A 25,078-nucleotide genomic window follows, 5' to 3' on the forward strand; every position below is an offset into this window, starting at 1 on the left:
TGCAAACCAGTTCAACCACAATTTCCTGGTTATTCTTCTTTATTAAATTAAGCCGCCAAGTTCAAGGCAATTACTAACAGGTTTTTTATTCAGAAAAAGTGTAAGATATATTGTGAGCTATTTGTGGCATTGCAAAATGCAATATTCAAATTGAAAGAGCAAAAAAATCGTGCAAAAACAGTTTGATTATGGTCAATTGGGTATTTATTTTTTGCACTATTTTACGAATTTATTGTGACCTGTTGCCTGACCCCACTTTTCCCGCGAAAAATTGCCGGGAAAGTGAAAAAGTCCGCGAGAAGCTTCTTTGTGGCTGAACAGAGCGTAATTATTATAAAATCCAAGTGTAATTCATTATTTATAGACTTGTTGATTCTCTCTCTCCAAACTCCAAAGACACACATTATGGCCGTAAGTATTGTTGTTTTAAGTTTATAATGACTGTAAAGTTAATTTGTGCCGTAGACAGTAGAGTATTTTGCCGAAGAGACTCACACCATCACCAAGACTAATTTTGCAGTATGGTGAACGATGCCACGGACCATCATGAGAATCTAGCAGACTCACTTAGCATTAGCCTAGGCAAGGGACGTAGATCTAGATTAGATCTAGATTCTAGATCTATGTGACATCAGTTGTTTTTTTCGTTTACCTAATTGAACCCTTGTTTTGATAAAGATTTACTATTGGTTTTAGCAATCGAGGGCCTAGAGTTTAGGTTTGGAAAACAAAAACGCAGTGGCTATGTTATGTTCACAATCACAGCTCTGTGAGGGTACATATCTAAGAATAAGAGGTCTAGCTTGCAGGCCACGTTCACGTGCCCTGAATGTAGGCTAGATTTCTAGATTCTAGTTTGCAATTTAATTTTATGCTCACTTCACCCCCTTGTCTCCCTTCCTCAGATCTGAGCGATCGCGCCTCCACAGGGGCAACCTCCAGCTCTTCTAGACCAGTCACTGGCCCTGGCTTAACCTTTTGATTTTGCAGTGATCTTATACTTAAGCACGTTAAATTCTTCAATTGAGGACTTCCGAAGTGAACGACCACAATCAGATCTGGATCAAGATTGTACTCAATTGCTTCCAAAATCATGATGGAAGACTGAAAACCACTGTTATACAATCTGTTCATGACAGAATTACGGTAGTTTGTACATTTTTAGGCCCAGTTCAAAGTTTTGAAGGTCTGAGTCACTCAGTCAGGGATTAGTAGACTTTGGGAATTTATCGTGCTAAAGTATAAGATCACTGATTTTGCTTCTCCTCTTTTTCACCCCCTCCCACCCTCTTCCCGCTTTGGCCTTCTTCCATTCTCTCTTGTTTCTTCGAACGACTTTTATTTTCAAATTGTCGGGCATTGCCAGGTCCACACTCAGGAAGACGATCGAGGTCGTGTTCCGTGCGCTGAGCGACTGAGACAGTTTTGCTTTGCTCGCCTTCATCCTCCGTAAACTGAAACTGTTGCATTTTGACTACCGCTCCTTATTTTTCATGCGAGTGGGCCTATTCCTGTGCGGTTTTCTTCTTCTCTCTGGGTTTGAGCAACCATAGATCCAGTAGTGTTTAAATTCACATGAAGCTGCAGCGAGCACCTAGATACAGGGTCCCCACCAGGTCGGGAAAAAGTCGGGAATTTTGTGATGGGTCTGTAAGTCGGGAAAGGATAGGGCCTGTGTAATGTGTAGCTATCTAGACTGTATGGTTGATGAATCCTGAAGAGGAAACGGAATTGAACCGCTGTGGCGGAAGTGTATGTGTGACACCGAGGCTCGATCGGAAAGAATCAAGATCTGCTTTCGTTACCGCCCAGAAATATTCCGGTAAATAGACTGATAGATAACGCAACATTTGTAACATGCAGGTTATGCATTATGAACGCTGTGCTGCCTTGAAAATAAATCAATATTAAAAATTGCCCTCTACTGTCGCTTGTGGAAAAAGAAAAAGAACTTATACAAGCGTCTTGACAGGTTCGCCCTTGTGACCGGTCAATGAACCTGTGAGTACCGGCGGTCTGAGCGCTGTGAAGTACAGGACTCCTTTATAAGATACACTCGTGGAAGGGGATTGGGGGGGGGGGGGGGCTGAAGGCACCGCTAGAGGTCAAAAACTGAACTTGGAAGCAAATTTTTAGCATTTTGATAACTAGTTTAGAGCTCTCTGCAAAGCGCGCGTTGATGCAGGCCTTGTGTGGAATCGGGGTCCGTCATGCCTTGTTATTGAACTAAAGTGTTCGCGTTTCATTGGATGGGGTGATTGTAATTTATATCTATATTTTTTTTAGCTTTCTGTTCAAGATTGGCAGACTTTCAGTGCCACTGCATCTTGCGCCCCCCCAGTTCTTACACCTCTCACTCTGAATAGGTGTACTTGAGCCATTCTTGTTATTACTAATGTTACTCTTCTTTGAGTTGCAGCAATGGTTTTCGTCTTCACGTTTATCATATGAATCATGACACCCAGACTGGTTATTGACAGTCGATATTCTAGTTCTAGGTCTTTTCTCAGGCACAAAACAGGATTCATTTTTTATATAGGGCCTATAGTTTGTTATGTTAGTTAATACGATGAGGGGGAAATTTAAATAAGTAAGAACAGACTGAAATACCAAAGTCTCTCAAGATCCCAGTGCCACACTGACGTGTTGTTGACTGGATATAATGTACCTACATGTGTGTGTGTATGTGTAATGTGTGTATTCACAAACATATACATGTATTATATTAGATATACATGGAGCACACGCTTTCATTGTTATGGAACGTGTTCCTGGAAAATGGATGAGGCCCCTCCCTTGGAAAATTCAGAAGCTGGGTTGGCAGTCACCCAGTATTATAGTCATCTATTGTTTGAAGACTATACTACAAAATTTACATTTGCATTCATTTATAGACATTTTGACTTTTTATGATTGATAGATTGGCTTTTTGGGGGATCATTCTTAATGCGCAGCGGCCTGATTTTTCCCTCGAATTGGGTCTTGAAAAAAATTTCCAGGATTTGGTGGGGACCCTGTAGTATAGTTCTAGATGTAGCACATCTCTGTGATTGGCCCAAATATAGATTCTAGATCTAGATCTTCTAGATGAAGTATTTCCGCCATCTATTTTTGTCATCTTCCGGGGTTTCCCCCGAGCCCAAGACTCTTGGATTTTCCTCGCCAGTAACTCTGTTGACTAAATCTTGCCGTGTTTGTTTTTTTTAATTATTATTAAGGCTAAGGGCCTATTATTTTAGATCCATGTTATCTTTTATAAACAACCTCAGCAATTCTTGTTCCATAAATTTACCTTCTCAAAGTTGCACACACACACAGCCCAAACAGTTGGCGATGAAACCTAGATGTAGTGTGCTAACTGGCAAAGCGGGCCGGCCACGGTGAGATCTAGATCTTATCAACTAGCAGATATTAGTGGGCAAAGCGGGCCGGCCATGGTGAGATCTAGATGTTATCAACTAGCAAGGGAAGACAAAAATAGATGGCTGAAATACATCATCAATATTTGGGCCAATCACAGAGGTGTGCTAGGTGCTCGCTGCAGCTTCATGTGTTTCACTCGCGCCTCTGTGCCAATAGTGGATGATTCAGGGTGTTGTAAACGAAGCCACTGTGAACAAAAAAAGGAAGATCTAGATCTAGATTCTGGTTGAACTCGGAACATTACTTTGACTGGCTGCTAGCTTGATCTAGATCTAGTCTGTAGTGGGCCTACAGAACGTTTTATATTGTTTTCTCGACACTCAGTCCTGAATTGTATAGGTTGGCCTATGCTTGAAGAAGATGAGGAGCATGAATGTTTTAAGAGTTTGTTAACTGTCTGTGTCAGCCCCTATTGAAGTAAGAGACTTGATTTACAACTTATATTTAGGACTTGATTTAGGCTGCTCAAGATATCTACCTTCTTGTTGGCTATTGGGGCCAAGGCCTACATCAGTATTTGACTTCTAATTCAGTTATGTAGCATCTAAGCCTTCTATTGTAATTTTTATGATGAAATGATTATGAATGCTGTTCCATTATTTTCCTCAGGATGAGTTGTCATCAGATGCTGATCCCTTCTCCACTGCCAGCAGTCCTGGGAGACAACGTGATCCTCTTACATCTAGCCCTGGAAGAGATTTGCCTCCTTTTGAGGATGAATCAGAATTGCTCGGAGATGGCGATAATGAGCAGGAGGAGGAGGGAGAAAATTTGTTTGGGGATGAACTGGAAAGGTAGGATATACAGACACTCTGGTTTTGCTCCAAGAGTAGGCCCTACTGGACGATACCGACTTAAATTTTGGTATCGAAGCTTTCTCCGAACGAGAGCGAGAGGTGCAGTTATTTTACATTGCAAAATAAGCAGTATACTTAATATATTTTAACTATTTCCGGGGGGGGGGGGGGGGCTGCTGAATTCAACTATCATTTGTTTTGTTTTTTTAAGTTTGATATCTCTCCATATCGGCATTTGAGTCGAAAAGTAACTGTTGAAAGCCAGAAGTAATCATTGGTGGAGCCAAATTATGGTTATAATTCGGCCGAAATCCGGATTGTCTTGGTATATTGACTGGGGTCAGTTTCATTATAATACAAGATTGCTGCCATTCCTCTAAATGGCATGGTATCAGTATTTTCTGCAACTGTATTATCATACCTTATTAGGAATACATTACATATGCTGTGGGCTACTTTTTATTTTCGCCTAACCAGAGTTCATACTATAGGGACTCTAATGATTGAAAGTTCTTTTAAATATGAGATTTGTTGCCAAGAGAACAGTTTAAGATTTTCCATTAATGTGAGGCTGGATTTAGTATAACGAAAAGTGCACAGACCCTGTTTTTCTGCTACTAAAATGTTCTGCTTTCACAGTACTAGGTTTATTGGTAAAGGGTGAGAACATTCTCTTTTGTTTGACATTTAAAATAATAATGCTGCTCACATGAAAATTATGGGCCTTTTGCAAGAGTAGTTTGAAAATATATTTAATCTCAAAAGAAATATCAAGACTGTTGACTTTTGATAACATCTTGTAGGCCTTATTTGTATCTAAATCTGTAATTGTCGCAGGCACAGTGGTAGTATAGTTTATTGAAGGAGAATAATATTACTTACATTTTACCCACCCTGTCGGCAGAGATTATCAGGCTATCCCAGAGCTGGATACGTACGAGGATGTTGGACTGGACACATCGGACTATTCTGAGATGTCCGACACTCAGAGGCAAGATGCAGAGAGAGAGATACGAGATCGGGAACGAGAGGAAGGAGTTCGTGCTGGACGTATGAGAAGAGGTCTTCTCTATGGTAAGGTTGGAGTGTGTGTGTTGCTGTCAGTTAAAAGCACTTTTTTTGTGTGTGTTACGAGAGGAAGGAGTTCGCGCTGGGTGTATGAGAAGAGGTGTTCTCTGTGGTAAGGTTGGAGTGTGTGTTGCTGTCAATTAAAAGCACTTTTTGTGTGTGTGTGTGTTGCACCTCTCTTTTTGTAGTAGCCTACATCAAAGTTCATGCTTTGTTTTAATATCCCCTTGTTCATATTTTGTACCTGAAAGTTTGAAGAATGGTTGCGGTTGTTTTGACATGATATTTCCAGTCATTAATTGTGTTTGTGCCTTCCTTGTAGATGACTCGGATGATGATGAAGACAGACCTGCCAGAAAAAGGCGCATGGCAGAGCGGGCTGCAGAGGGTGTGACAGCTGATGGTGATGAAGAGGTAAAATGATTAATTGTTCACTGAGCTCTTTGCATGATTACATTTTGTTCTATGAGGAGAAAGGATCTAAAGCAGATGGAAGAGGTTCTGGCTTTGTGGTCGATAAGGTATGAAAATTTAATTGAAGAATGCCATTGTATACCATGTTGATTGTTGGGTATGTAAAAATAATAATCATTGTCTGTTCTAATTGTGTAATGTTGCTCATGAAAAGTCTTGTCTTTCGTTGAGACATGTAACAGTTTGGGAGTCTGGATAGTCTAAATAGAAAACTAGGTGCAGTCTCTACAGCATGATTTGATACCTACTTATTTGCACTGCAGTTTTTAAATCGATGGCACATTTTGTTTGTGGGTGGTTAGCAGGTGCTTTGATGTGGTCCGCTCTTTTTTTTCTATCAAACATCTGTCATCTTTATCTTTTTTTTTCATCTGTTGTAAAACCTCTGATCTTTGGTATTATATGACCATATTATGTTGCAAGTGCTGCAAAAAAATTTTTTACATTTCCTGTTTTTATGCTTGGCCTTAGATGATTGAGAGCATTGAGAACCTGGAGGACATGAAAGGACATTCTGTGAGAGAGTGGGTGACCATGTTGGGGCCAAAGACTGAGATCAAACACAGATTTAAGAATTTCCTTCGCACGTATGTTGATGAGCGTGGACACAGTGTGTACAGAGAAAAGATTAGACAGATGGTTGAAGGTATGTTGATTTTTTAAAATGTTTTGTCGCTTTTCATGTTGGAGGAATTGTCGTGTCAACATGTGTGAGATTCTAGACTGGCAGTAATGTGAAGTGAACTTGCCCTCCCGCCCGGGGCGGTGTCACCGACTGAAGTGTCTCTAGGCCATTCCCAACGGGGGGGGGGGGGGGGACATTTCTCGTTCTAGTGCACAGCAGAATTATTAATGGGCTGATCTAACGTCATGCTCATAACTGTGCCTGTACTACAACAGGGAACTGCTGCTTTTTCATTCCTTATCTTTACTATTGTCATTTTGCTCAACTTCTTTTGTATGTTTGTCACACTCTTGTGACCCGCTATTTCCGGGGTGCCTTTATAGTCGAAGCAGACTTGTGCTGCTGAAGCTAGAGAGGTGAGCAGTAAGTCTGATACCCTGTAAGGACTTCTCTGTTGACATCCACCCCTTGGGGCTCATATGATCTAATGCAGTTTAGAGCGCCGTAAATCCTCTACTCTAAAAAAAAAAAAAAAAAAAAGACTTCGTCTGGTAATTTGCCATGCTTTCTGTGGTGCTTATGAGGAATGTCTGCCAGCTCGTCTTTGATATGATTTTTATTTTTTAAGGTGCGTTTGTTTTGTGACAGCTGTTAGAGTTGTTTTTGTTGTTTTTTTCATTGTCTTGACATGGTTGAGAAAGTAACCAGTAAACTCACTTTTTTCTGGTTTTAGGTTCTGTTCTGTTGAAATAATTTGCAAGACAATAAAAAACTGAATTTCAACTAGTGACATTATCTCACATTAGCCTGACTCATTCACAGTGTAAATAACTTGCCTTGGGGACAAATTGTTAACCTGAATTGAATCATGCTGTTTGGCAGCCAAAAGTGATGGATGACACACCTGCCTCGTATTTTCTTAACAGGAAACAAAGAGAGCTTGGTGATTGACTACAACATGTTGGCGTCCATGGAACAGGTCTTGGCTTACTTTCTGCCAGAGGCACCTGCAGAAATGCTAAATAATCTTGATGAGGTAAGGACCAGTGTGCCATTATGAGTGTGTTGATAAAGGCTAATGTCTCATTGTGTCTTCTTGAATGTACTGCAAGGCTAGTGTGCCGTTATAGAGTTGTGAAATTGTCATACGCATTGATTGGCAAGTTCATAATTAATGTTGTGGTGTTGCCTAAATCGTTTATCAAATCTGAGGTAAGGGGCTAGTTAATCATTATGGCTTGATTGTATGTAAGGTTGAGAGTGTTGTATTCTCATAAACATTGATATGCAGGAGGTTAGTACATTACATCGTGATAATTTTGATAAACCTTTGTGGGGCGTATGATTGTCGTGTTATGACAATAGTTGTTAAAATTGAGGAATTGTTTTGTGTTGAGTTTAATATTGTTAAATCACTGAGCCTGTGACTTTTTCATTAGATGACATTTTCAAATCTGACTTTGTGTCCTTTTCACCATTCTCAGGCTGCAACAGAGGTTGTGTTCAGTATGTACCCCAACTATGAAAGGATTGCTCAGAGTATTCACATCAGAATATCGGATCTTCCTCTGATTGAAGAAATCAGATCCCTCAGGTAATTGTCTGGAATGTGTTGACAGCTATTTCCACGTTTATGTACTAACATTTTGAACTGATTAGGTTAATAAACGACCCGAAGTATATTTAAAAATTATATTTTATCCTATAAGACTGGTGCCATTATGGAGAACCAAGGTTTTGGGTGGAGTTTGGGTTTGTGGGGTTAAATCGTTTTGTTTGGGGTTTTTTTTTCTATTTAAAAAAATGTGCAGGCATGTTTTCATTTGACGTAATGAAAAACCTTTTTTTTTCTGGACAGGCAACTGCACCTGAATCAGCTGATCCGCACAAACGGTGTTGTGACCAGCGTCACGAGCGTGCTCCCTCAGCTGAGTGTTATCCGCTACGACTGTAACAAATGTTCGTTTGTCCTGGGGCCTTTCTACCAGACTCAGAACACAGAGATCAAACCCGGCTCTTGTCCGGAGTGTCAGTCCCAGGGGCCGTTTGAGATCAACATGGAGCAGGTGAGGAGGCCGGAAGGCAAAATTGTGTATTGGTTTTTAAAAAATTCACTCACGCTATGGTATAGGTTAACCCTCTTAACACCATAAATAGGTCAGCACAGCAGAACCAAATTATGTCAGGGGATGTAGCAAAGAAACTGCTTTTGATCTAAACGTCATATTTTAATGAAATTTCCTGACATTCAAATACCTGGGATGTCGGCATCTAAATTTATAATGGAATGTTCTTATCTCTTAGCCTGCACTAAAAGCCGGTGTGGCTCACAAAGGGTTAACATTTTTAATTGAGAATTTCATTAATTTGTATTGAATTTATTTTTGCAGTGGTTGTCTCAAGCTATGTCCTCTGTGGGCATTTTTCGCTCAGTAATTTATAAAGTGTTGTGATTGAATGGTTTTTAAGTCAATGATTGAGATTCATAAATAAAAAATATCTTGTTTCTGTGACCAGACTGTGTACAAAAACTACCAGAGGGTTACAATACAAGAAAGTCCTGGCAAAGTTCCTGCAGGCAGATTGCCACGCTCAAAAGATGCGATCTTGTTAGATGATTTGGTCGACACGTGCAAGCCAGGAGATGAAATTGTGAGTACTGATGAAAGAAGACACTTCAGTTATCATATATTACTTATACCTTTTCTTGCTCAACAGTGCTGTAGCTGAAAATATCTGCATTTGAGAATACATTTATGAAAATTATTTTTAGACAGTGTTTTATATATATATTATAATAATAATAAATAGCATTTATACTGCGCATTTCCATTTTCTAAAAGATGCTCAATGCGCATTACAACGAAAAAGACATCACGTCTTAAAAATTAATCGACAAGTGCGTACATAAAAACAACGTATTATACATATAATATAAATGCATATGTGTAAAATTTTATATGAGAAAAATAGTCTCGCATACAATGCAATAAAAATTCACCAACGGTCACAATAAAGTTGAAACGTGAGTAGCTAGAAACATTCATTAAAACATTAATTCTATACAGATAGAAAAACATTTCCATTCTCTCTCTCTCTCTCTCTCTCTCACTCTCTCTCTCTCTCTCTCTCTCCCTCTCTCACTCTTTCTTTCTCCCTCTCTCTCTCTCATTCTCACACGCTATTTCTTCAGTCTCACAGTCTGGCGTACACATGCATATATATATCACAGTACATCATTATGACAGGTATGCTTTTGTGAATAAAAAATGCTTCAGCTGATTTTTGAAAATGGAAATTGTTGGGGCAGATATATATATTGATCATGTAAATATTTCACCGACCTTAAATTTTTGTCAAATATCCAGTTTTTATACTGCATCAATCAGTTTCAATTTTCACACCACAGCAGTTGGAAAAGGTTTAAACTCTCCCTGATAGTGTAATACTGACATATTTTTTTTCCTCCCTTTATTCAGGAGCTCACGGGTATCTACCACAACAACTACGACGGGTCCCTGAACACAGCAAATGGTTTTCCAGTGTTCGCCACAGTTATTCAAGCTAACCACATCACAAAGAAGGATGACAAGATGGCAGTAGCAGCACTCACTGATGAAGATATCAAGGCTATTGTTACTCTCTCGAAGGATGAAAGAATAGGGGAGCGGGTAAGGCTTTCAGTTTTGGTGGATATGTTACTGACAGATGATGGAAAATTGTTATTTGAAAGTCAATGTTTTTTGTTATTAAAAATCTTAAGTTATTCTTTATTGAATAAATCTGCAAATATTGTGTTGAGTTCTGGTTTTGGTATGCTCTAATAGTGTCAGCTCTTTGTCAGTGGGTGGTTGACGGGTGCCCTGGTGTGGTTTGCTTTTTCTTTCCTGTCAAACATAGATAAGATAAGATGCATCTTTATTGTCCAGATCCTGGCACATTGGTTTGGTGTTCCACCACGAGTATACACACACACACGTGCACGCACATGCACACACAAGTAGGCTTACAATCACATACATAATGTAAATGAGCAGCAATATAAACAATAATAATCGCAGGCTAGATACACACTCAATGTTATTTTGATGCATGCTCTAAGATCGTAAGTACACTAAACAAGATGGTTAAGATCAAAGCATTTTGATAGATGATGGTTAAAAATGACCTTCTGTATCTTTCTTTGTTACAGATCAGAAGCATGGGTCTTTTACTTCTGACTGATGTTTTTATTTGAGGGAACATGGGATATTTGTTGTCTAAAAAGATGGAATTAATTTTGTTAGTGCAAGCTGTTATGTACAATTCATCCAAGTACGGGAATGAAGATGTTGAAATTGTACATGCTTTCCGTATTAGTCGATTTAATTTTTCTTTATCTTGTTGTCTTGTGTTCCCGGCCCATGCTGTTATACAAAAATTGATCATACTTTCTATGGTTGAATGGTAGAACATGGACATCAATGTTTTATCAACTTTAAAATACTTTAGCTTTCTAAGAAAAAATAGTCTTTTGTTCACTTTTTTATGCAGGAGAGAAGTGTGGACACGCCAGTTGAGTTTGTTGTCTATTGTAACACCCAAATACTTATAGTCTGACACTTGCTCGATGTTTTCACATTTCATTTTGAGTGGCTGCAGGGGCAGTTTCTTTGTTCTAAAATCAACGACAAGTTCTTTTGGGGGTTTTTTCACATTTAAAAGCAGCTTATGATATTCACACCATTCAGAAAAATTAAGTACAAAATTCCGGTAAGCGGTTTCGTTATCATACTTCCCCCCCCCTTCTTCTTTTTTATGTTTGTTACTCTCTTGTAACGCCTCTAATCTTCTGGCGCTCATATGACCTTATGCAGATGCGAGCGCCGTAAAGTCTCTACTAAAACTACTAAAAAGCTCTTTGGCAAGTCCTCTGCTCATCAGTTGAGAATGTCGTCAAATAAATTTTTTTTTTAATTTTTTAAATTGTGGGTGTAGATAAGGCTGCTAGTGTAGTTTTTCATTTCCTTTGTAAATTTTCTTCCCTCGCAGATTTTTGCCAGCGTTGCGCCATCAATATATGGGCATGAGGACATCAAGAGAGCCCTGGCACTTGCTGTGTTTGGTGGCGAGTCCAAGAATCCAGGACAAAAACACAAGGTTTGTTCTTTGACTCTCTGCGTTATCTTTTATCAATTTCTTATTCTGCAAAACCATTTTTTAAAAGCCAAATGCTACTTGTTTGTTGTTTGGGGGGTATTTATTTTTGGGATTTTATTGTAATTTTCTATGTCGGTGTACTGGCGACTTTATGGGGAAATGGTGGTGGCTAACATGGGGGGGGGGAGGCTGTAGGTTTTTTTTTTAAATATAAATAGGTGTAAGAGAGGCTGAAGTAGCTATAAATGCGTACAACTTAAAATCCATAATTTTGAACCGAATCGGGACTTTCAGGGTGAGCGCGCGCGCGCCCCCTTATGCAATTCTGTCTTTTGCTACAAGATAAAGAGTTGTGCGATGATGTTGTAGATCCTGCGAAGACCTTTGTCAGGGGGTTCTTGTTATAATGTTTGAGCAGTCTTTTTGGTGTCTGAAATGTGAGAATTTTTATTTTCAGACTTGATAACTCTTCTTTATATTTGTTTATTATTCAATGTCTTGTTGGTGTGCAGGTGAGGGGAGACATTAATGTGCTTGTGTGTGGAGATCCTGGCACGGCCAAGTCACAATTCCTGAAGTATGTTGAGAAGACTGCCCCGCGTGTTGTGTTTGCCACTGGCCAGGGAGCCTCGGCTGTCGGTCTCACGGCGTACGTCCAGCGGAACCCGATCTCCAAAGAGTGGACTCTGGAGGCAGGAGCTTTGGTCCTGGCAGACAAAGGGGTGTGTCTCATCGACGAGTTTGATAAGGTCAGTTGCACAGAGGAAAGATACTGTAGATGTTTTACACTGAATTGTTTCCTTATAGATAATTTTAAGAGGCTGGCTGCTTTGACCCTGCCTGTCAAAGCCAACCTGTCGTCCCCTAAGAACTATTTTGTCCAAAGTGCCTCTTTACCTAAGTACACTTTGGACAAAATAGTTCTGAGGCTATGTTGTGCCGAGAGGAATACTACACCTCAGCAGACGGAGGTGCTCGGTCACATTTTTAACTCATTCGCTACGTATTATTTTCGGCTTGTGGACGAATTCTTTTCGGGAGGGCGAAATGAGATGATGACTAGTGCCATGGGTCTCAATAGAAAAATAATTTAGCGGATTTCCGCTACCGCCATTTCCTCCGCTAAAGTCAGCTACTGCGGCGGCGGGCCAATCAGAAAGAGAGTTTTTGGGAGCTGGGTGACTGCCAGGCCCCGGGAATTTTTAAAAAATCGCCGAGACCCGGGAAAATACATAAAAATCTCGAATATTTGAAAACCAAATCCAATAACGTCGTTAAGTTCATTTCTGCCGGTCGCGATTGTGATATTAATTCGGCTCTGAGAGTACGTTTCACGCGAACTGGTGGCTTTGGCGGCAAGCGGAATTGTGTCACCAAGGCTCGACTGGAAAATCAAGATCTGCTTTTGTTACCACCCAGAAGTTTGTCAGTAATTGTCTGATAACGCAACATTTATTGTAACATGCAGGTTCGGCATTACAAACGTGGTGCCGCCATGAAAATAAATCAACATTTGTCACCGTGCTGTCACGTGTGGGAGTAAAACCAAGAAAGAAAAAAACCGAAAAGAAAGTTATACAAGTGTCTTGTCGGGCTCGCCATTGTGACCGGTCAATGAACCTGAGCGCTTCGAAGTACAGGACTCAGGAATGGGGGAGATTATTGATTTTTTTTAAAGACGCTCTCGGGGATAGGGGGAGGGCTGGACGCTACACCAAAGGACAAACTGAAACTGAAAGCAAATGTTAAATGTTTAGAATTTTGATTACTACTAGATCTACAGCTCTCTGCAAAGTAAAGTGTGCGTTGGTGCAGGCCTTGTGTGAAATTGGGAACCGTCATAACTTGTAAGCGTGTTAATGTTATGGAACTTTCAGGCCTAAGTGTTCGCGTTTCATTGGATTGGTGACGGTAAATTAGATCTCTATATTTTAGCTTTCTGTTCAAGATTCGCAGATGTTCAGTATCACTGCATCTTGCCTTCACACAGTTCTTACACCTCTTACCCTGAATAGGTCTGCTTGGTCTATTCTACTCTACTTTGAGTTTGAGCATTAATTTTTGTCTTTCTCGTTTATTATATATATATATATGATATGAATCATGACAGTCGATATTCTGGTTCTAGGCTCAAAGCAATATTCCTTTTTATATAGTTTATACAGGCGAGTATGATGAAGGGAAAATATAAATAAGTCGCACAAGACCCCAGGCACCACCACTTTCTGCACGTAATCATGGTGGTAAATATTTGGTACATGACTCTTACTTGAAATTATCTCCCAAACTCTCAAATTGGTGTGAAATAACCTTGCTTTGATAAATTGATTGTTTTTATTTCAGCATTCTAGGGTTCAACAGTATAATAATGGGTGTTTGGCTAAAATGGGCTTCTGTGGCGATCTCCCGAAAAGTTCCTCCTTTTTTAGAATTGCGAGTTGAGACCCATGCTAGTGCGCAGTTCACAGGTCTTTGGGGCCATAAATTCAAATAAATATCAACATATTATATATCATTTTCAGTATGGTTTGTAGAATACGTCTGCATTATTTATTTACGTATATTTCAACTTTGGTTCCTGTAAGAGGCGATTATGCAACACAATTGTGATTGGATGCGGATAAAATTGGAAAATAAAAATTTATAATCTCAGGTGAAACTAAAAAAATATGTTTGCACCTAGTCAAATTATACATCAAAATAACCATAACTGTATATAGAACAGGAAAATATTGAAAAATGTGCGGTTATTTACATACATTCCATAATATTTGTACATTTGGATCATAACGTCCGATATTGGGTATCTTGTATGAAATTATTCAGAATTGCATTTGGAATAACCTATACATGTCTTGAGTGGTACTTTTTGAGTAATTTCACCAAAAAGTAGTGATTTTGGGGAGAAAAATATATTTTGACTATTTAGATCAAGGCCTAGATCTAGCACTCAAAAATATTGATTTCTCAATTACAGTGCACCGGCAATTTGCGTCCAATAGTATCAATATTATAAAGAAGAGTCTTACATTTCTTTAGTGAGCAAAATAATTATACATTTTGTTGTGTAAAAGTACTAAGACTGGTGTCTGGGCTATAATTTGGGCTTCGCGATAAAACAAAGTTGAATAAACTACGAAATCGTGTTTCAAAACTGAATCAAAACTTCCGATTTTCGGTGGAAACGCTTGACCCGGAAGTCAACATTATATTATGACCTTTATTTTAACATGGATATGTGGATTGGAATAGAAACCAAGCTAAAACTGACCGTCGGTTCTCGAGACGCCAGGGGCGGCTTAGCGTACTGACGGCACTTGAGGTGCGCCGCCGCCCCGGCTTGGCGTAGCGAATGAGTTTTAAAAAACTGTGATCCTGGCTCATTGTCAGATGCTGAAGTCCACAAGTGTTGGTATTGGTATCATTTCAACTTCAGTTATAAATTTATTTTATGTTGCCTTTTTTCTTTTTCTTACCCACTGTTATTTCTTTTCTTCTTTTTTTTATCTTTTGTTCGTGGTAGCTATCTTTACCTTTTGTCATACTTTGTTTCGCAATCAGATATAAAATTGATTGTGTATTATTGTTGAAACTTTATTATGCTTATCTTGTGATGCTAACTGTTTATATCAACAAAAATTTAATATTTCTGCTAATATTTTTTTTCTTCAGATGAATGACCAGGACCGGACGAGTATCCACGAGGCCATGGAACAACAGAGTATCTCCGTGTCCAAGGCTGGCATCGTTACCTCATTGCAGGCCAGGTGTACTGTGATTGCTGCAGCTAATCCCATAGGTGGACGATATGATCCATCTCTCACTTTTTCAGAAAATGTAAGATTTATGTTGTTACAAGCACTGTAAAGCTCTTACCAAACTAAGTGTTTTAATTTTTCTTCTTCTTCTTCCAGGGTAGAGTAACGGGTTGTGGTGCTTCCTTGTCACTTTGTCATCTCTTTCTTCATCAGCAGCTGATGCTAATTTAACCTGGAATAGTTGTTAACGGTTTAATTAATGGCATGTTATATTTTAGCGGTTAGTGGACAGCAAAGGATGGCAGCCACCTGTGGTAATAGTTTGTAGCATATAAATGAGGCATCAGTGCACACACAAACAGTATTTTTCATTGTGTGTGTTCTAATTATAATTGATCTCAATTTAAATTATGTCGTTCAATTATAAAGGATCTCCTCTCTTGACAGGTGTCCTCAGTAGCTTGTCTCAATGTAAACAACCAACAGTGAACACAAAGATATTATTTTCCTTTCCAGGTTGATCTCACAGAGCCAATTTTGTCGAGATTTGACGTGCTGTGTGTGGTTCGAGACACTGTAGACTCGGTCCAGGTAATTTTATGTTCGATTTGGAGGGCATTTTATGCCTGATCTGGTCTGTTCATGTGATTTGTGTACTAAAAGCTATTTGACGTTGACGAGAAAGAAAGCCAGACTCATTCTCAATGCAGGCTCCCTGATAGATGTAGTGACGAAGCGCTGATATAGATCTCTGTATCTAGTCTCCAGGTTTAAAAAAAAAAAATTATGTGTTCAGCATGTTGTCTTTTTTCTTTCTTTACAACTGTCGAGACAGCTTGAGTGTTTCTATGGTATGCTTTTTTGTTTTCATGTTGGCTTTTAATTCTAAATTCAAAACGTGTTATATAAAAGCTGTTGTTGAAGAATTAAAGGGACGGATCCTGGTTGATATTGAATTGCGAAGATGGTGTTTCTTATGTCATCAGAATTCATGTTTCTTCAGCTTCAACTGCACATATTTTGTAATTTATAAAGAAATGTTTTGCTTTTTTTTTCCCCCCCTAGGATGAACGTCTGGCCAAGTTTGTGGTTGGTAGTCACATGAAACATCACCCTCACAACACAGAAGAGACTAATCTCTCAGAGGTGAGGCCATGGTTATTAATCTTCTGAAATATTGGGCATAAATGTTTCTTGCTTTATCATTTCGGTTTGTTAAGTGTTTATTTGTTCGTGGTTCTGGGAAACGTCGGAAAGTGAACATTTTGGAAACTAGCTTGTTAAAATTTTACCGTAACAATTTGTCTACAGTTCCTTGGAATTTACCTCTGCGATTGTTTTGACTTGTTGTGAACTACAACTTGGCTCCTTCTCATTGACAGAACCAGATGGGTGACCTCAAGGTGGAGCCAATTCCCCAAGATCTGCTGAAGAAGTACATCATGTACGCCAAGGAGAAAGTTCGGCCAAAACTTCATCAGATGGATCAGGATAAAGTAGCCAAGATGTACTCAGAACTCAGGAGGGAGTCCATGGTAAGTTATTTTACCGTGTTTCATCAAATACTATGTACGCCAAGTGCTCTAAGAAAGGACCATCCTGGTGACGAGAGGCACCATACTGACAAAGGCCACAAGCGACCATTGCGGCCTTAAATTAAAAAATTAATGCAAACCCAAAAAAAAATTTTTTCTATGGCAGCATTAAGGGGGTTCATGATCCAATTTTATATGCTATCTTTCTTTTTTCTTTTGATAAATGACAGTTGTTGCATCAGAACAATTTAGAGGGGTGACTTATTTGTTCTCTTTCTTGGACAAAAGGACTTTATTTAAAAAATTGAAATCTTGTTGTCTACTTGTAAATATATTTTGCACATTCATCAGCACAGCCAGAATGCCATGTATGTACTACTTCCCAGTAGTTAAAACATTGTTATGCACTTGGGAAATGCAGATTATTTCTTTGCTGACTTTCCTGAAACTATTGTTTCTTAGTGCACGTGTCTGCTGGCTCAAAGCAATTTGTTTGTGGGGTTTTGGTTGTTTTTTTTAATGAAGAAACTTATTTTGTTTTTTCTGTTACTGTCTCTAAAACAGCTACTATTCCAAGAATATTTTTTTTTTTTCTGTTTAACCACATGTTTGGTTGTCTTTAAATTATTTTTTTGTTCACAAATGCAACTGTAAAATTCTGTGGTATCCCTGATGAATTTGACTTATCCATTGTCTTTTATTGTTGAATCTTTCTAGGCCACCGGAAGCATTCCCATCACAGTGCGACACATCGAGTCCATGATCAGAATGAGTGAGGCCCACGCCAGGATCCATCTACGAGACTACGTGAATGAGGACGACGTCAACATGGCCATACGCATCATGCTGGAGAGCTTCATCAGCACACAAAAGTTCAGTGTGATGAGGACAATGAGAAAGGTTAGTGGTGAAGTTATGTAGTTGTGAATGTTTTGAGCCCCCGTTGACACAAAGTACTCTACGTTATCGAATAAAAGGGGTGGTAGGAGGGGGTTGGACAAGTGGTCTAAAATTGATAAATCGGGTTGTGGCACATTCGACCTCATACACGTGTACTAGTAGGAACAAATCTGTTTTATTTCTCCTTCAGTGAATAAAAGAACAAAAGATGATGAATTTTAGTAAGTTACTGTGACAACTTTTCCTATTTAGAAACAAACCTGTTTCATAAAAAAAATATAAACCAATGGACAAAGGTTTTGAAAATGCACAGAAAATTGAGGCAGCCAACTCTGTACTGATACTAATACTGAGGGTAATTTGCCATTTAAAAAAGTTTCATTCAGATATTTAGATTCTGGATATGTTTTACATGATCGTCGGTTGTGGCAAGCTGGAAAATAGGGGGGGGTGCTTATTCAATACCTTAAAGTAGACCATTTTGAGACAGTCAGCGCTAGAGGGGATACAGCAGATGGGTAGGTACTGGATTTATGAAAGAAAAAACTTCTCCACCCGGGCATTGAACTTGCATCTTCTGTAGCAATGCCCACGCAGTGCCGATGAGTGTGACAGAAATCGGAGACTCCCGTATAGGCGCTGCGGGCTTGTTTTACCGGACCCGTTTCTCACGGTGCCATATTTTCATTCACTCGTACGGGCTTGTTTCTCAATGGATGAAAGCGAAACTTGGTATCCAATGAGAAAAGAGGTCAAACTAGTCACGTGCGAAAAAGAAAACTCGTAGGTTACTTGGTTATGGTGCTGTTCGTGTCCGAAGTTTGAGCACTCGGCTACACCAGATTTGGTGGAATTTTGGATTTTTTTTTCACAACCTTGGTTGACAACCTTTTTCCTTTATTGTCTTCAAATTTTATTAATGTATGTTGCATACTTTTTGCGTACCATTGCAAAACACCACCTAAACTCGACTGCATTCGGGCATTCCGCTGAGTAGGTCGGGCTAGCCGGCGTTGAGTGGAAAATTCCATGACGTCATAAAGAAACAGGTCGGGGAACGTCTACTGCGCGAGAGAGACGGGGAAACCATGTTCACCAGTTCGGCTTTCCAAAAGCTAAAAAGCACTTTTTAGGCTTTATCTTTAAGCCTGTATGAAATTTATTTGCTTTGGATATGATAAAAAGACTTTCTGCATACAAAAAAAATCGGGGAGGAGAGATCACATTCTTGCGTTGTCGACGGTTCTCTCGATCCTGTTATTCCCCCGACCTAGATCTACATGGACTCGTCAGTTTCGTGCCAAGGAACAAGAATTATAATACTACATAGTTATAGCAAAGATAGTACATCGTAGGGTGTAGTATCTTTGGTTATAGTAGCTTACATAAATTCATAGAATGACTTTCTCGTTAGCAAGGAACAAAATATAGATTAAATCTAAAGAATTGGTGACTGAGGGGTCTTTTTTTATGTATGATTACTAGTATTTTCTACCAATTTTGTACCGGTACGGAGATGGGTAAACTTCTGAAAGAAAAAACGTTGTGGACACCGAGCTGGAGCCACAACCACGTACTTGGGGAGGGGGGGCGCATCTGGTGTATTTCAAATGCTAAGGAGGTTCAAGCAAAATTTGAAAAATTCCAATGAACCGAACATGGTCAGTACACTTTCTCTTGTCTTCTGTTCCATTTCAGATGTTTGTTTGCTTTCTTTCACTATCTGTTTTTGGTGCCTGTACACAGAGCACACCTGGTATATTATACACAAAAATATTGCAAGAAAAGTTAATGGATATCCCATTTTAGTAACATACCCAGGGTACCTTTTCAACATTTTCGCTCACAGTGATAAAAGAGCCTTTCATACAAAAAAAATAACAGGAGATTTGGAATCTGCAGGAAAGAATACAAAAGATAGCCAAGTTTCGTAGATATATTTTTAAAAAATAAGAAAGTTGCAGGAGTTTGAATGTTGGCCGCAAGTCCTTGGCCTAAAATTTCTATGAATTTTTTTACACATTTCCCCTGATATTTTAAAATCTACTGCAGATACATCAAATATCTTTATAGATATAGGTTCTGCAGGAAAAACTACAATAGGCTGCCAAGTTTCATTCATGTATTCCGTTTATTACGGCATTTATGATAAAAAATGCCTCAAAACACCCAAAAATGTGGACCGTGTTTTGGGATTTTTTCCTTATATGAAAGTCACCCCCAAAAAAATTCATTAAAAAAATCATAACTTTTTTATTTATAAACGAATTGTCAAAATTCAAAAACTGTGTTACTCAGCAGAGATAAGGCTATCATATGCACATTGTTTTGTTGGCTTTAGAGCAAAAATGAGTGTGACAGTGAAGAGAGCCTGACCATTACCACACACAAAGTTATAGATGATTGTTGAAATGTAGGATTTTTTAAGTTTACACGTATGGTGGTTGCCTTTTGTGCCGAAGAACTGTTCGTTCCCACGTTTTCACAAACATGGTTACTGGGGCGAAAACTATCTTTGCTTTTCGCTATTCCCAATTACAGGGTAGCTCAATTGCAGTGAATAACTGATAGATATGTAGCAATGCCAATCGCCCGCTGCGCCTTGGGCCGGAAATCGGCCTCCGTGGGAGGGGTAATTTTTGGCCCGCTCGGAATCCGAAGTTACTCTCTTCTAAGTATAGTCACGGGAAAACTCGTGGACAAAAATTAATGAAACTCGGCAACCAATCAGAGGAAAGGTTAAACTAACGACATGCCAGCATACAATCCCGAACGTTTTCTAAACCCGGAGATATTAACATGTTTTTGCGAATTTCCTCTGTGGTTCGAAAACTAAGCGGGGCTGCGGGTTGACCGCTGACCACACAGGCACCCCGCATGTCTTCTTCATTGTTCTAAAATTTCAGATCTCTGCGTTCAGTACATTTTACGTACCAACTTAAAATTACCACCCATCCATTGATAAAACACTAGAGCTGGAAACTAGATCACGCATTCCAAACGCAAAGTGCCGGCATGCAAGAGGCGCGTGATTTCTAGGCGGCATGTGATTGGCTGCCTATAACTAAACAGGTTGCCGATGACTTCATCGCGGGTTTTCCCGATAGCGCTTTACTGAGTTTTAGCAGGGGTGATCACGTCGTGGTAAAAACGTCACGCAATTCAACAAATTTCACTCAAATATCAGTCTTTAAGATCCAAAGTAATAAAGACATCAAAAAAGTGATAGCAGAACTAGATTCTGCACTAAAAATCACATGAAGATGCCAAGTTTCATTCATATGCTCCAATTCATTACTGACTTATGAACAGTTTTCCTCAAAATACATCGACATGTCCTACATTTTGGCGATATTTTCCTATATGGTCTTCCAACATTTTGCAAACAAAAATCCCCATAACTTTTTTATTATCGATGGATTTTAAAAATTAAAAAACCATAGTTCTTAGAATTTACTCTTTTCATTTAAGCAATTTGGATGAAAATTTATTTTTTCATTGTCATTGCTAAGATATGTGTGTATGTACATTTCCAGTGGAGTCTGATTAAACCAAAATCTGTGGAATGCTTGATTTTGTTCAGTGAAGGTTGCTTAGACCTGCATGTTTGCTGACATTCGCGATCCGACCCGCGAGCGGGCCGATGCTATCGCTAGGCCCACCTGTATCAATCAATGTGCGTAGTGCGAGGCATGGCCAACTGCCAACGCCCCCTTTTTCTCCTGTCGGCTTTGTTGGCACTTTCGTTTTCGTGCCGACGTCGGCGTTTCCGACATAATTGTCGGAACCTGAGTAGAAATGCGAATACGAAAAAGGGCGACGACCTAAATTGTCTACTTTCAGTTTCGTGCGCGAGCGGCCATTTTGAATTTCATTTGTTGACTAATTCAATTATTCATATCGTGTGGATTCATTCAAGTCCAGCTCACTTGTTCTAATAGAATCTAGATCTAGATTTATATAGATCATTATAGACCTCAATGGAGGATTCATGTTCCAATTCTTTTGTGTCAAACCTTATCATAGGTTGTGCTGTAATATTAATGTTGGTAAAAAGCATTTCATCAGGTGCGTGAATTATTTATATTTAGAATCTAGACTCGGCTGAGTCCCTCTGTTCGGAATCAGATGCAAATTTCTAGATCTTGTTCAAGGCCTATTCCTATTCACTTGTTCTACAAGATCTATATCTAGATTTATTTAGATTACTAGATCTATATGGAGGATTCATATTCCAATTCTATTGTGTTGTTGCATCAAACCCTATTATAGCAATATAAATGTAGAATATAGGCCATATTATGCTCCTTGTTTGTTTTGGAGTGTGGTTTTTTAAAAAAATTTCATTTTGGACTTGTGCTGGCCTTTTTACATGAGGCCCGTTGCAGGTTCTTTTTTTAGGTAGGCGTAGGGTTAGGTCTCTTCTTTATTGTGTTTGTTGGGTTGGTTGCTCGTTCCTCGGAAGTCTTTCCTTATGACACCCACAAAAGCTCTTATGGTTGCGCAAAATTTTCAGACAATCTGGTTGGGGCTCACATGCTGGTCTGGTTGCTTCAGACAGGAAGCAAAAATAGCAGGAATTTTCTTTTCTTTTTCTTTACTGGTTTTGGAATAACCATGCTCAGTTCATGCAGACGCCACTGTATATTTATATATATTAACAAAAAGTGGTCGGATATCCATGTTGAAGGTACTGCTTCTATTTAATGTTGAAATGGGAAGTGGTTCTGTCCTTATAAGATGTTTACTGTTTGAAAAGTGTGTCTGGTTTGTATTTATGAAGTGACTTTTCACTTATGTGTAGAAGTATACTTTATTTATCAGTTCTTAATGTTGGCTTTTTTTTTTTTTTTTAAATTCTGCAGACGTTTGGCCGGTACTTGTCCTTCCGTAAAGACAACAATGAACTGCTGCTGTTCATCCTGAGACAGTTGTCCCAGGACCAGATGGCCTACCACAGGAACAGATTTGGCACAGACCTGGAGCAGATCGAGGTGTCCGAAAAGGATCTGGCTGATAAGGTATGTCATACGTTCCGCATTTATAGTGGCGTCCACATAAACAGAAATATATGGAACTACATAATTTTTTTGGTTTAGATGGGTAGCTCAAGTCAGAGAAAAAAATGGAGAGTTTTATTTTCTTTGGTGTGCTGCTGTTTTCAAATTTATGTGTTCAGTTTAAACAGATTCCACTGTATGTTGTTATACATTATGCTTCTTTATTGCTATGGCAAAGGTATTTCATGGTGATTGCAGTGCCACTAGGAAAATTTTATTGCAACAGCAATAGGGGAATGTCAAAAAAATTGTCTGTGGCTTGGGATAATCATTTTAATTGTTTTCTTAACCTACAAACAGAAATTGAACAATAATTATTCAAATTCAAATTAAATGAACAGAGGCCCTTGTTCCCCACGAAGCTCTAAATTGAAAGGACAAAGAAAACTTGTTGCACTTTTGTGTAGAAATAGGTCCCTCCCACCCCACAATTCTCATTTCTCCAGTCTTTCTCTTGAAAAACAACTCCAGCAGAGTGGAAGTCGAACTCTGTTGCTATCAACACATATAATATATGTACTCTAAAGGAGACAATTGATTGAATGTGCCCACAGGCTTTTTCTTCTAGTATTTCATTGTGTGCTGGAAAGATCTACTGAATCCCCTCTAAAAGTGAAAGTTTGTCATTCATGATATATTTATATGTTGTGATAGTATGGTTTGTGCTTTTCTGCTGTTGCCAGTAAGGCTGTAAGAAAACGGCTAAATCCTTTTACAGTGGATGGGAATTCAATAATATACCCCAAGTGTTTGGTTCTTTGGTGTAAGATTCTATGTGTATTTCATGTTTACCCTGACTGGATGGATTTAACAGAAATGGTTTTTCTTGTGTTGCAGGCTCGCCAGATCAACATTCACAGCTTGACCACGTTCTACGACAGTGATATTTTCCGAGCGAACCGGTTCAGCCACGATGCGAAAAGGAAAGTCATTGTCCACACATTTTAGTCTATGGTCACAATTGGATTTAAAAGTGTCGTGTCATTGAATTTGCTTGGCTGCAATCAGATTTCGTCTGAAAGTATGAGATCTTCTGTTTTGTTGGAGAAAACTTGTAAATCTTGAATATACTGGTTGACCTGTATCTCATGTGAACAAGAAAACTTTGAGGATGCTGGTTCCCAATTGCTTACTACACAATTAACTCAGCCTTTCATCTTTCTTTTTCAAATTCCCTCAACATTGATACTGTCAGGTAGGCCTACTAAAATTACATCAGAACTGACACTAACTTCCCCTTTGTGGGAATGTCACTTTTTCAAATCATTTAAACTTTAAAATTTTCATTTGGTGATGTTTGAGAGATACATTAATTGTATTGTGTCCATCAATAGCACAGGAAAGGTGATAGTGAGAAATAATTGAGTCCATGAATTAAAAATTGGTGTCTCTCAATTTGATTGTAGTTGTATGAAATTGTCTAAAATTCTTCACTGCACATAGCTCATACTTGAAAATATGTTCGGGTGTACGTTTGTGGGCTCATTGTACATATATCATCTGTTTGTAATGCCTACAAATTTTTGTGTCATGAAGAGCAGCTAAGTTTTCTCTCCCTCCCCTCCTCAAGACTGGAAAAGTTTAGCGTGGGTAGTTTGGACTTCTCTATGACTTGCTACAATTTTCTTAGCGTCTTCTTCGTATTTTTGTGATATAAACAAAAAAATTCCAACTGCCATTTTTGCTGACCCATGTTCTGCTACTCATGATATTTGTTAAACGTGTCTTTGTCATTTTGGATGAACTTATGTAACGAATAAAAAAACAAAATTTATAAATGTTTTTGTTTGTCATTTATATTTACTGTGTACCGGTACGGTACTGTTTATGATTTGTCAATATCGGGTCTCTGAAAAGTGTAAAGAAGTGTTTCCAGCTGAAATGATAAAACGCCATTGGAAAACTATTACTTACATGTATCATGGGTGGTTAGCGGGTGCTCTAGTGTGGTTTGCTTCTTCTTTCCTATCAAACATCTATCGTCCTTATCTCCCCTTCTTCTTTTTTAATGTTTGTTACTCTCTTGTAACACCTCTAATCTTCTGGCGCTCATATGACCTTATGCAGTTGCGAGCACCGTAAAACCTCTACTAAAACTAAAATTATCTCTGCTCCTTTTTTTGTGTTACTCTCTTGTAACACCTAATTTTCGGCACTTATATGACCTTATTGTGTTGCAAGTGCGGAAAAACACTTATTAAAACTAAACTTACATGTGCCGGTAATGGCAAATTATAAACTGTCCTCTCCCTATTTTTTTATTTCTATTGTATCGGGTGCCATGCAGGTCCATGAATAA

At 38.9% G+C, this 25,078-nt stretch overlaps 1 protein-coding gene across 1 annotated transcript; it reads left to right on the top strand.

The window, feature by feature from the left end:
* The first annotated feature begins 267 nt into the window (after nucleotides 1-267).
* On the top strand, nucleotides 268-24,554 carry LOC101850842 (DNA replication licensing factor mcm2). Its single transcript, XM_005108066.3, has 19 exons — nucleotides 268-411; nucleotides 4,033-4,217; nucleotides 5,125-5,294; nucleotides 5,611-5,702; nucleotides 6,234-6,408; nucleotides 7,314-7,423; nucleotides 7,872-7,981; nucleotides 8,246-8,453; nucleotides 8,905-9,039; nucleotides 9,867-10,058; nucleotides 11,419-11,526; nucleotides 12,039-12,275; nucleotides 15,199-15,363; nucleotides 15,801-15,875; nucleotides 16,350-16,430; nucleotides 16,667-16,819; nucleotides 17,537-17,719; nucleotides 22,585-22,740; nucleotides 23,617-24,554. The coding sequence occupies exons 1-19, from the start codon at nucleotides 406-408 to the stop codon at nucleotides 23,725-23,727; spliced, it is 2,652 nt and encodes an 883-aa protein (XP_005108123.1). The 5' UTR covers nucleotides 268-405; the 3' UTR covers nucleotides 23,728-24,554.
* Nucleotides 24,555-25,078: the final 524 nt, after the last annotated feature.

The sequence above is a fragment of the Aplysia californica genome, unplaced genomic scaffold (assembly GCF_000002075.1).
Source record: "Aplysia californica isolate F4 #8 unplaced genomic scaffold, AplCal3.0 scaffold00657, whole genome shotgun sequence".
NCBI classification, from domain to species: Eukaryota; Metazoa; Mollusca; class Gastropoda; order Aplysiida; family Aplysiidae; genus Aplysia; species Aplysia californica.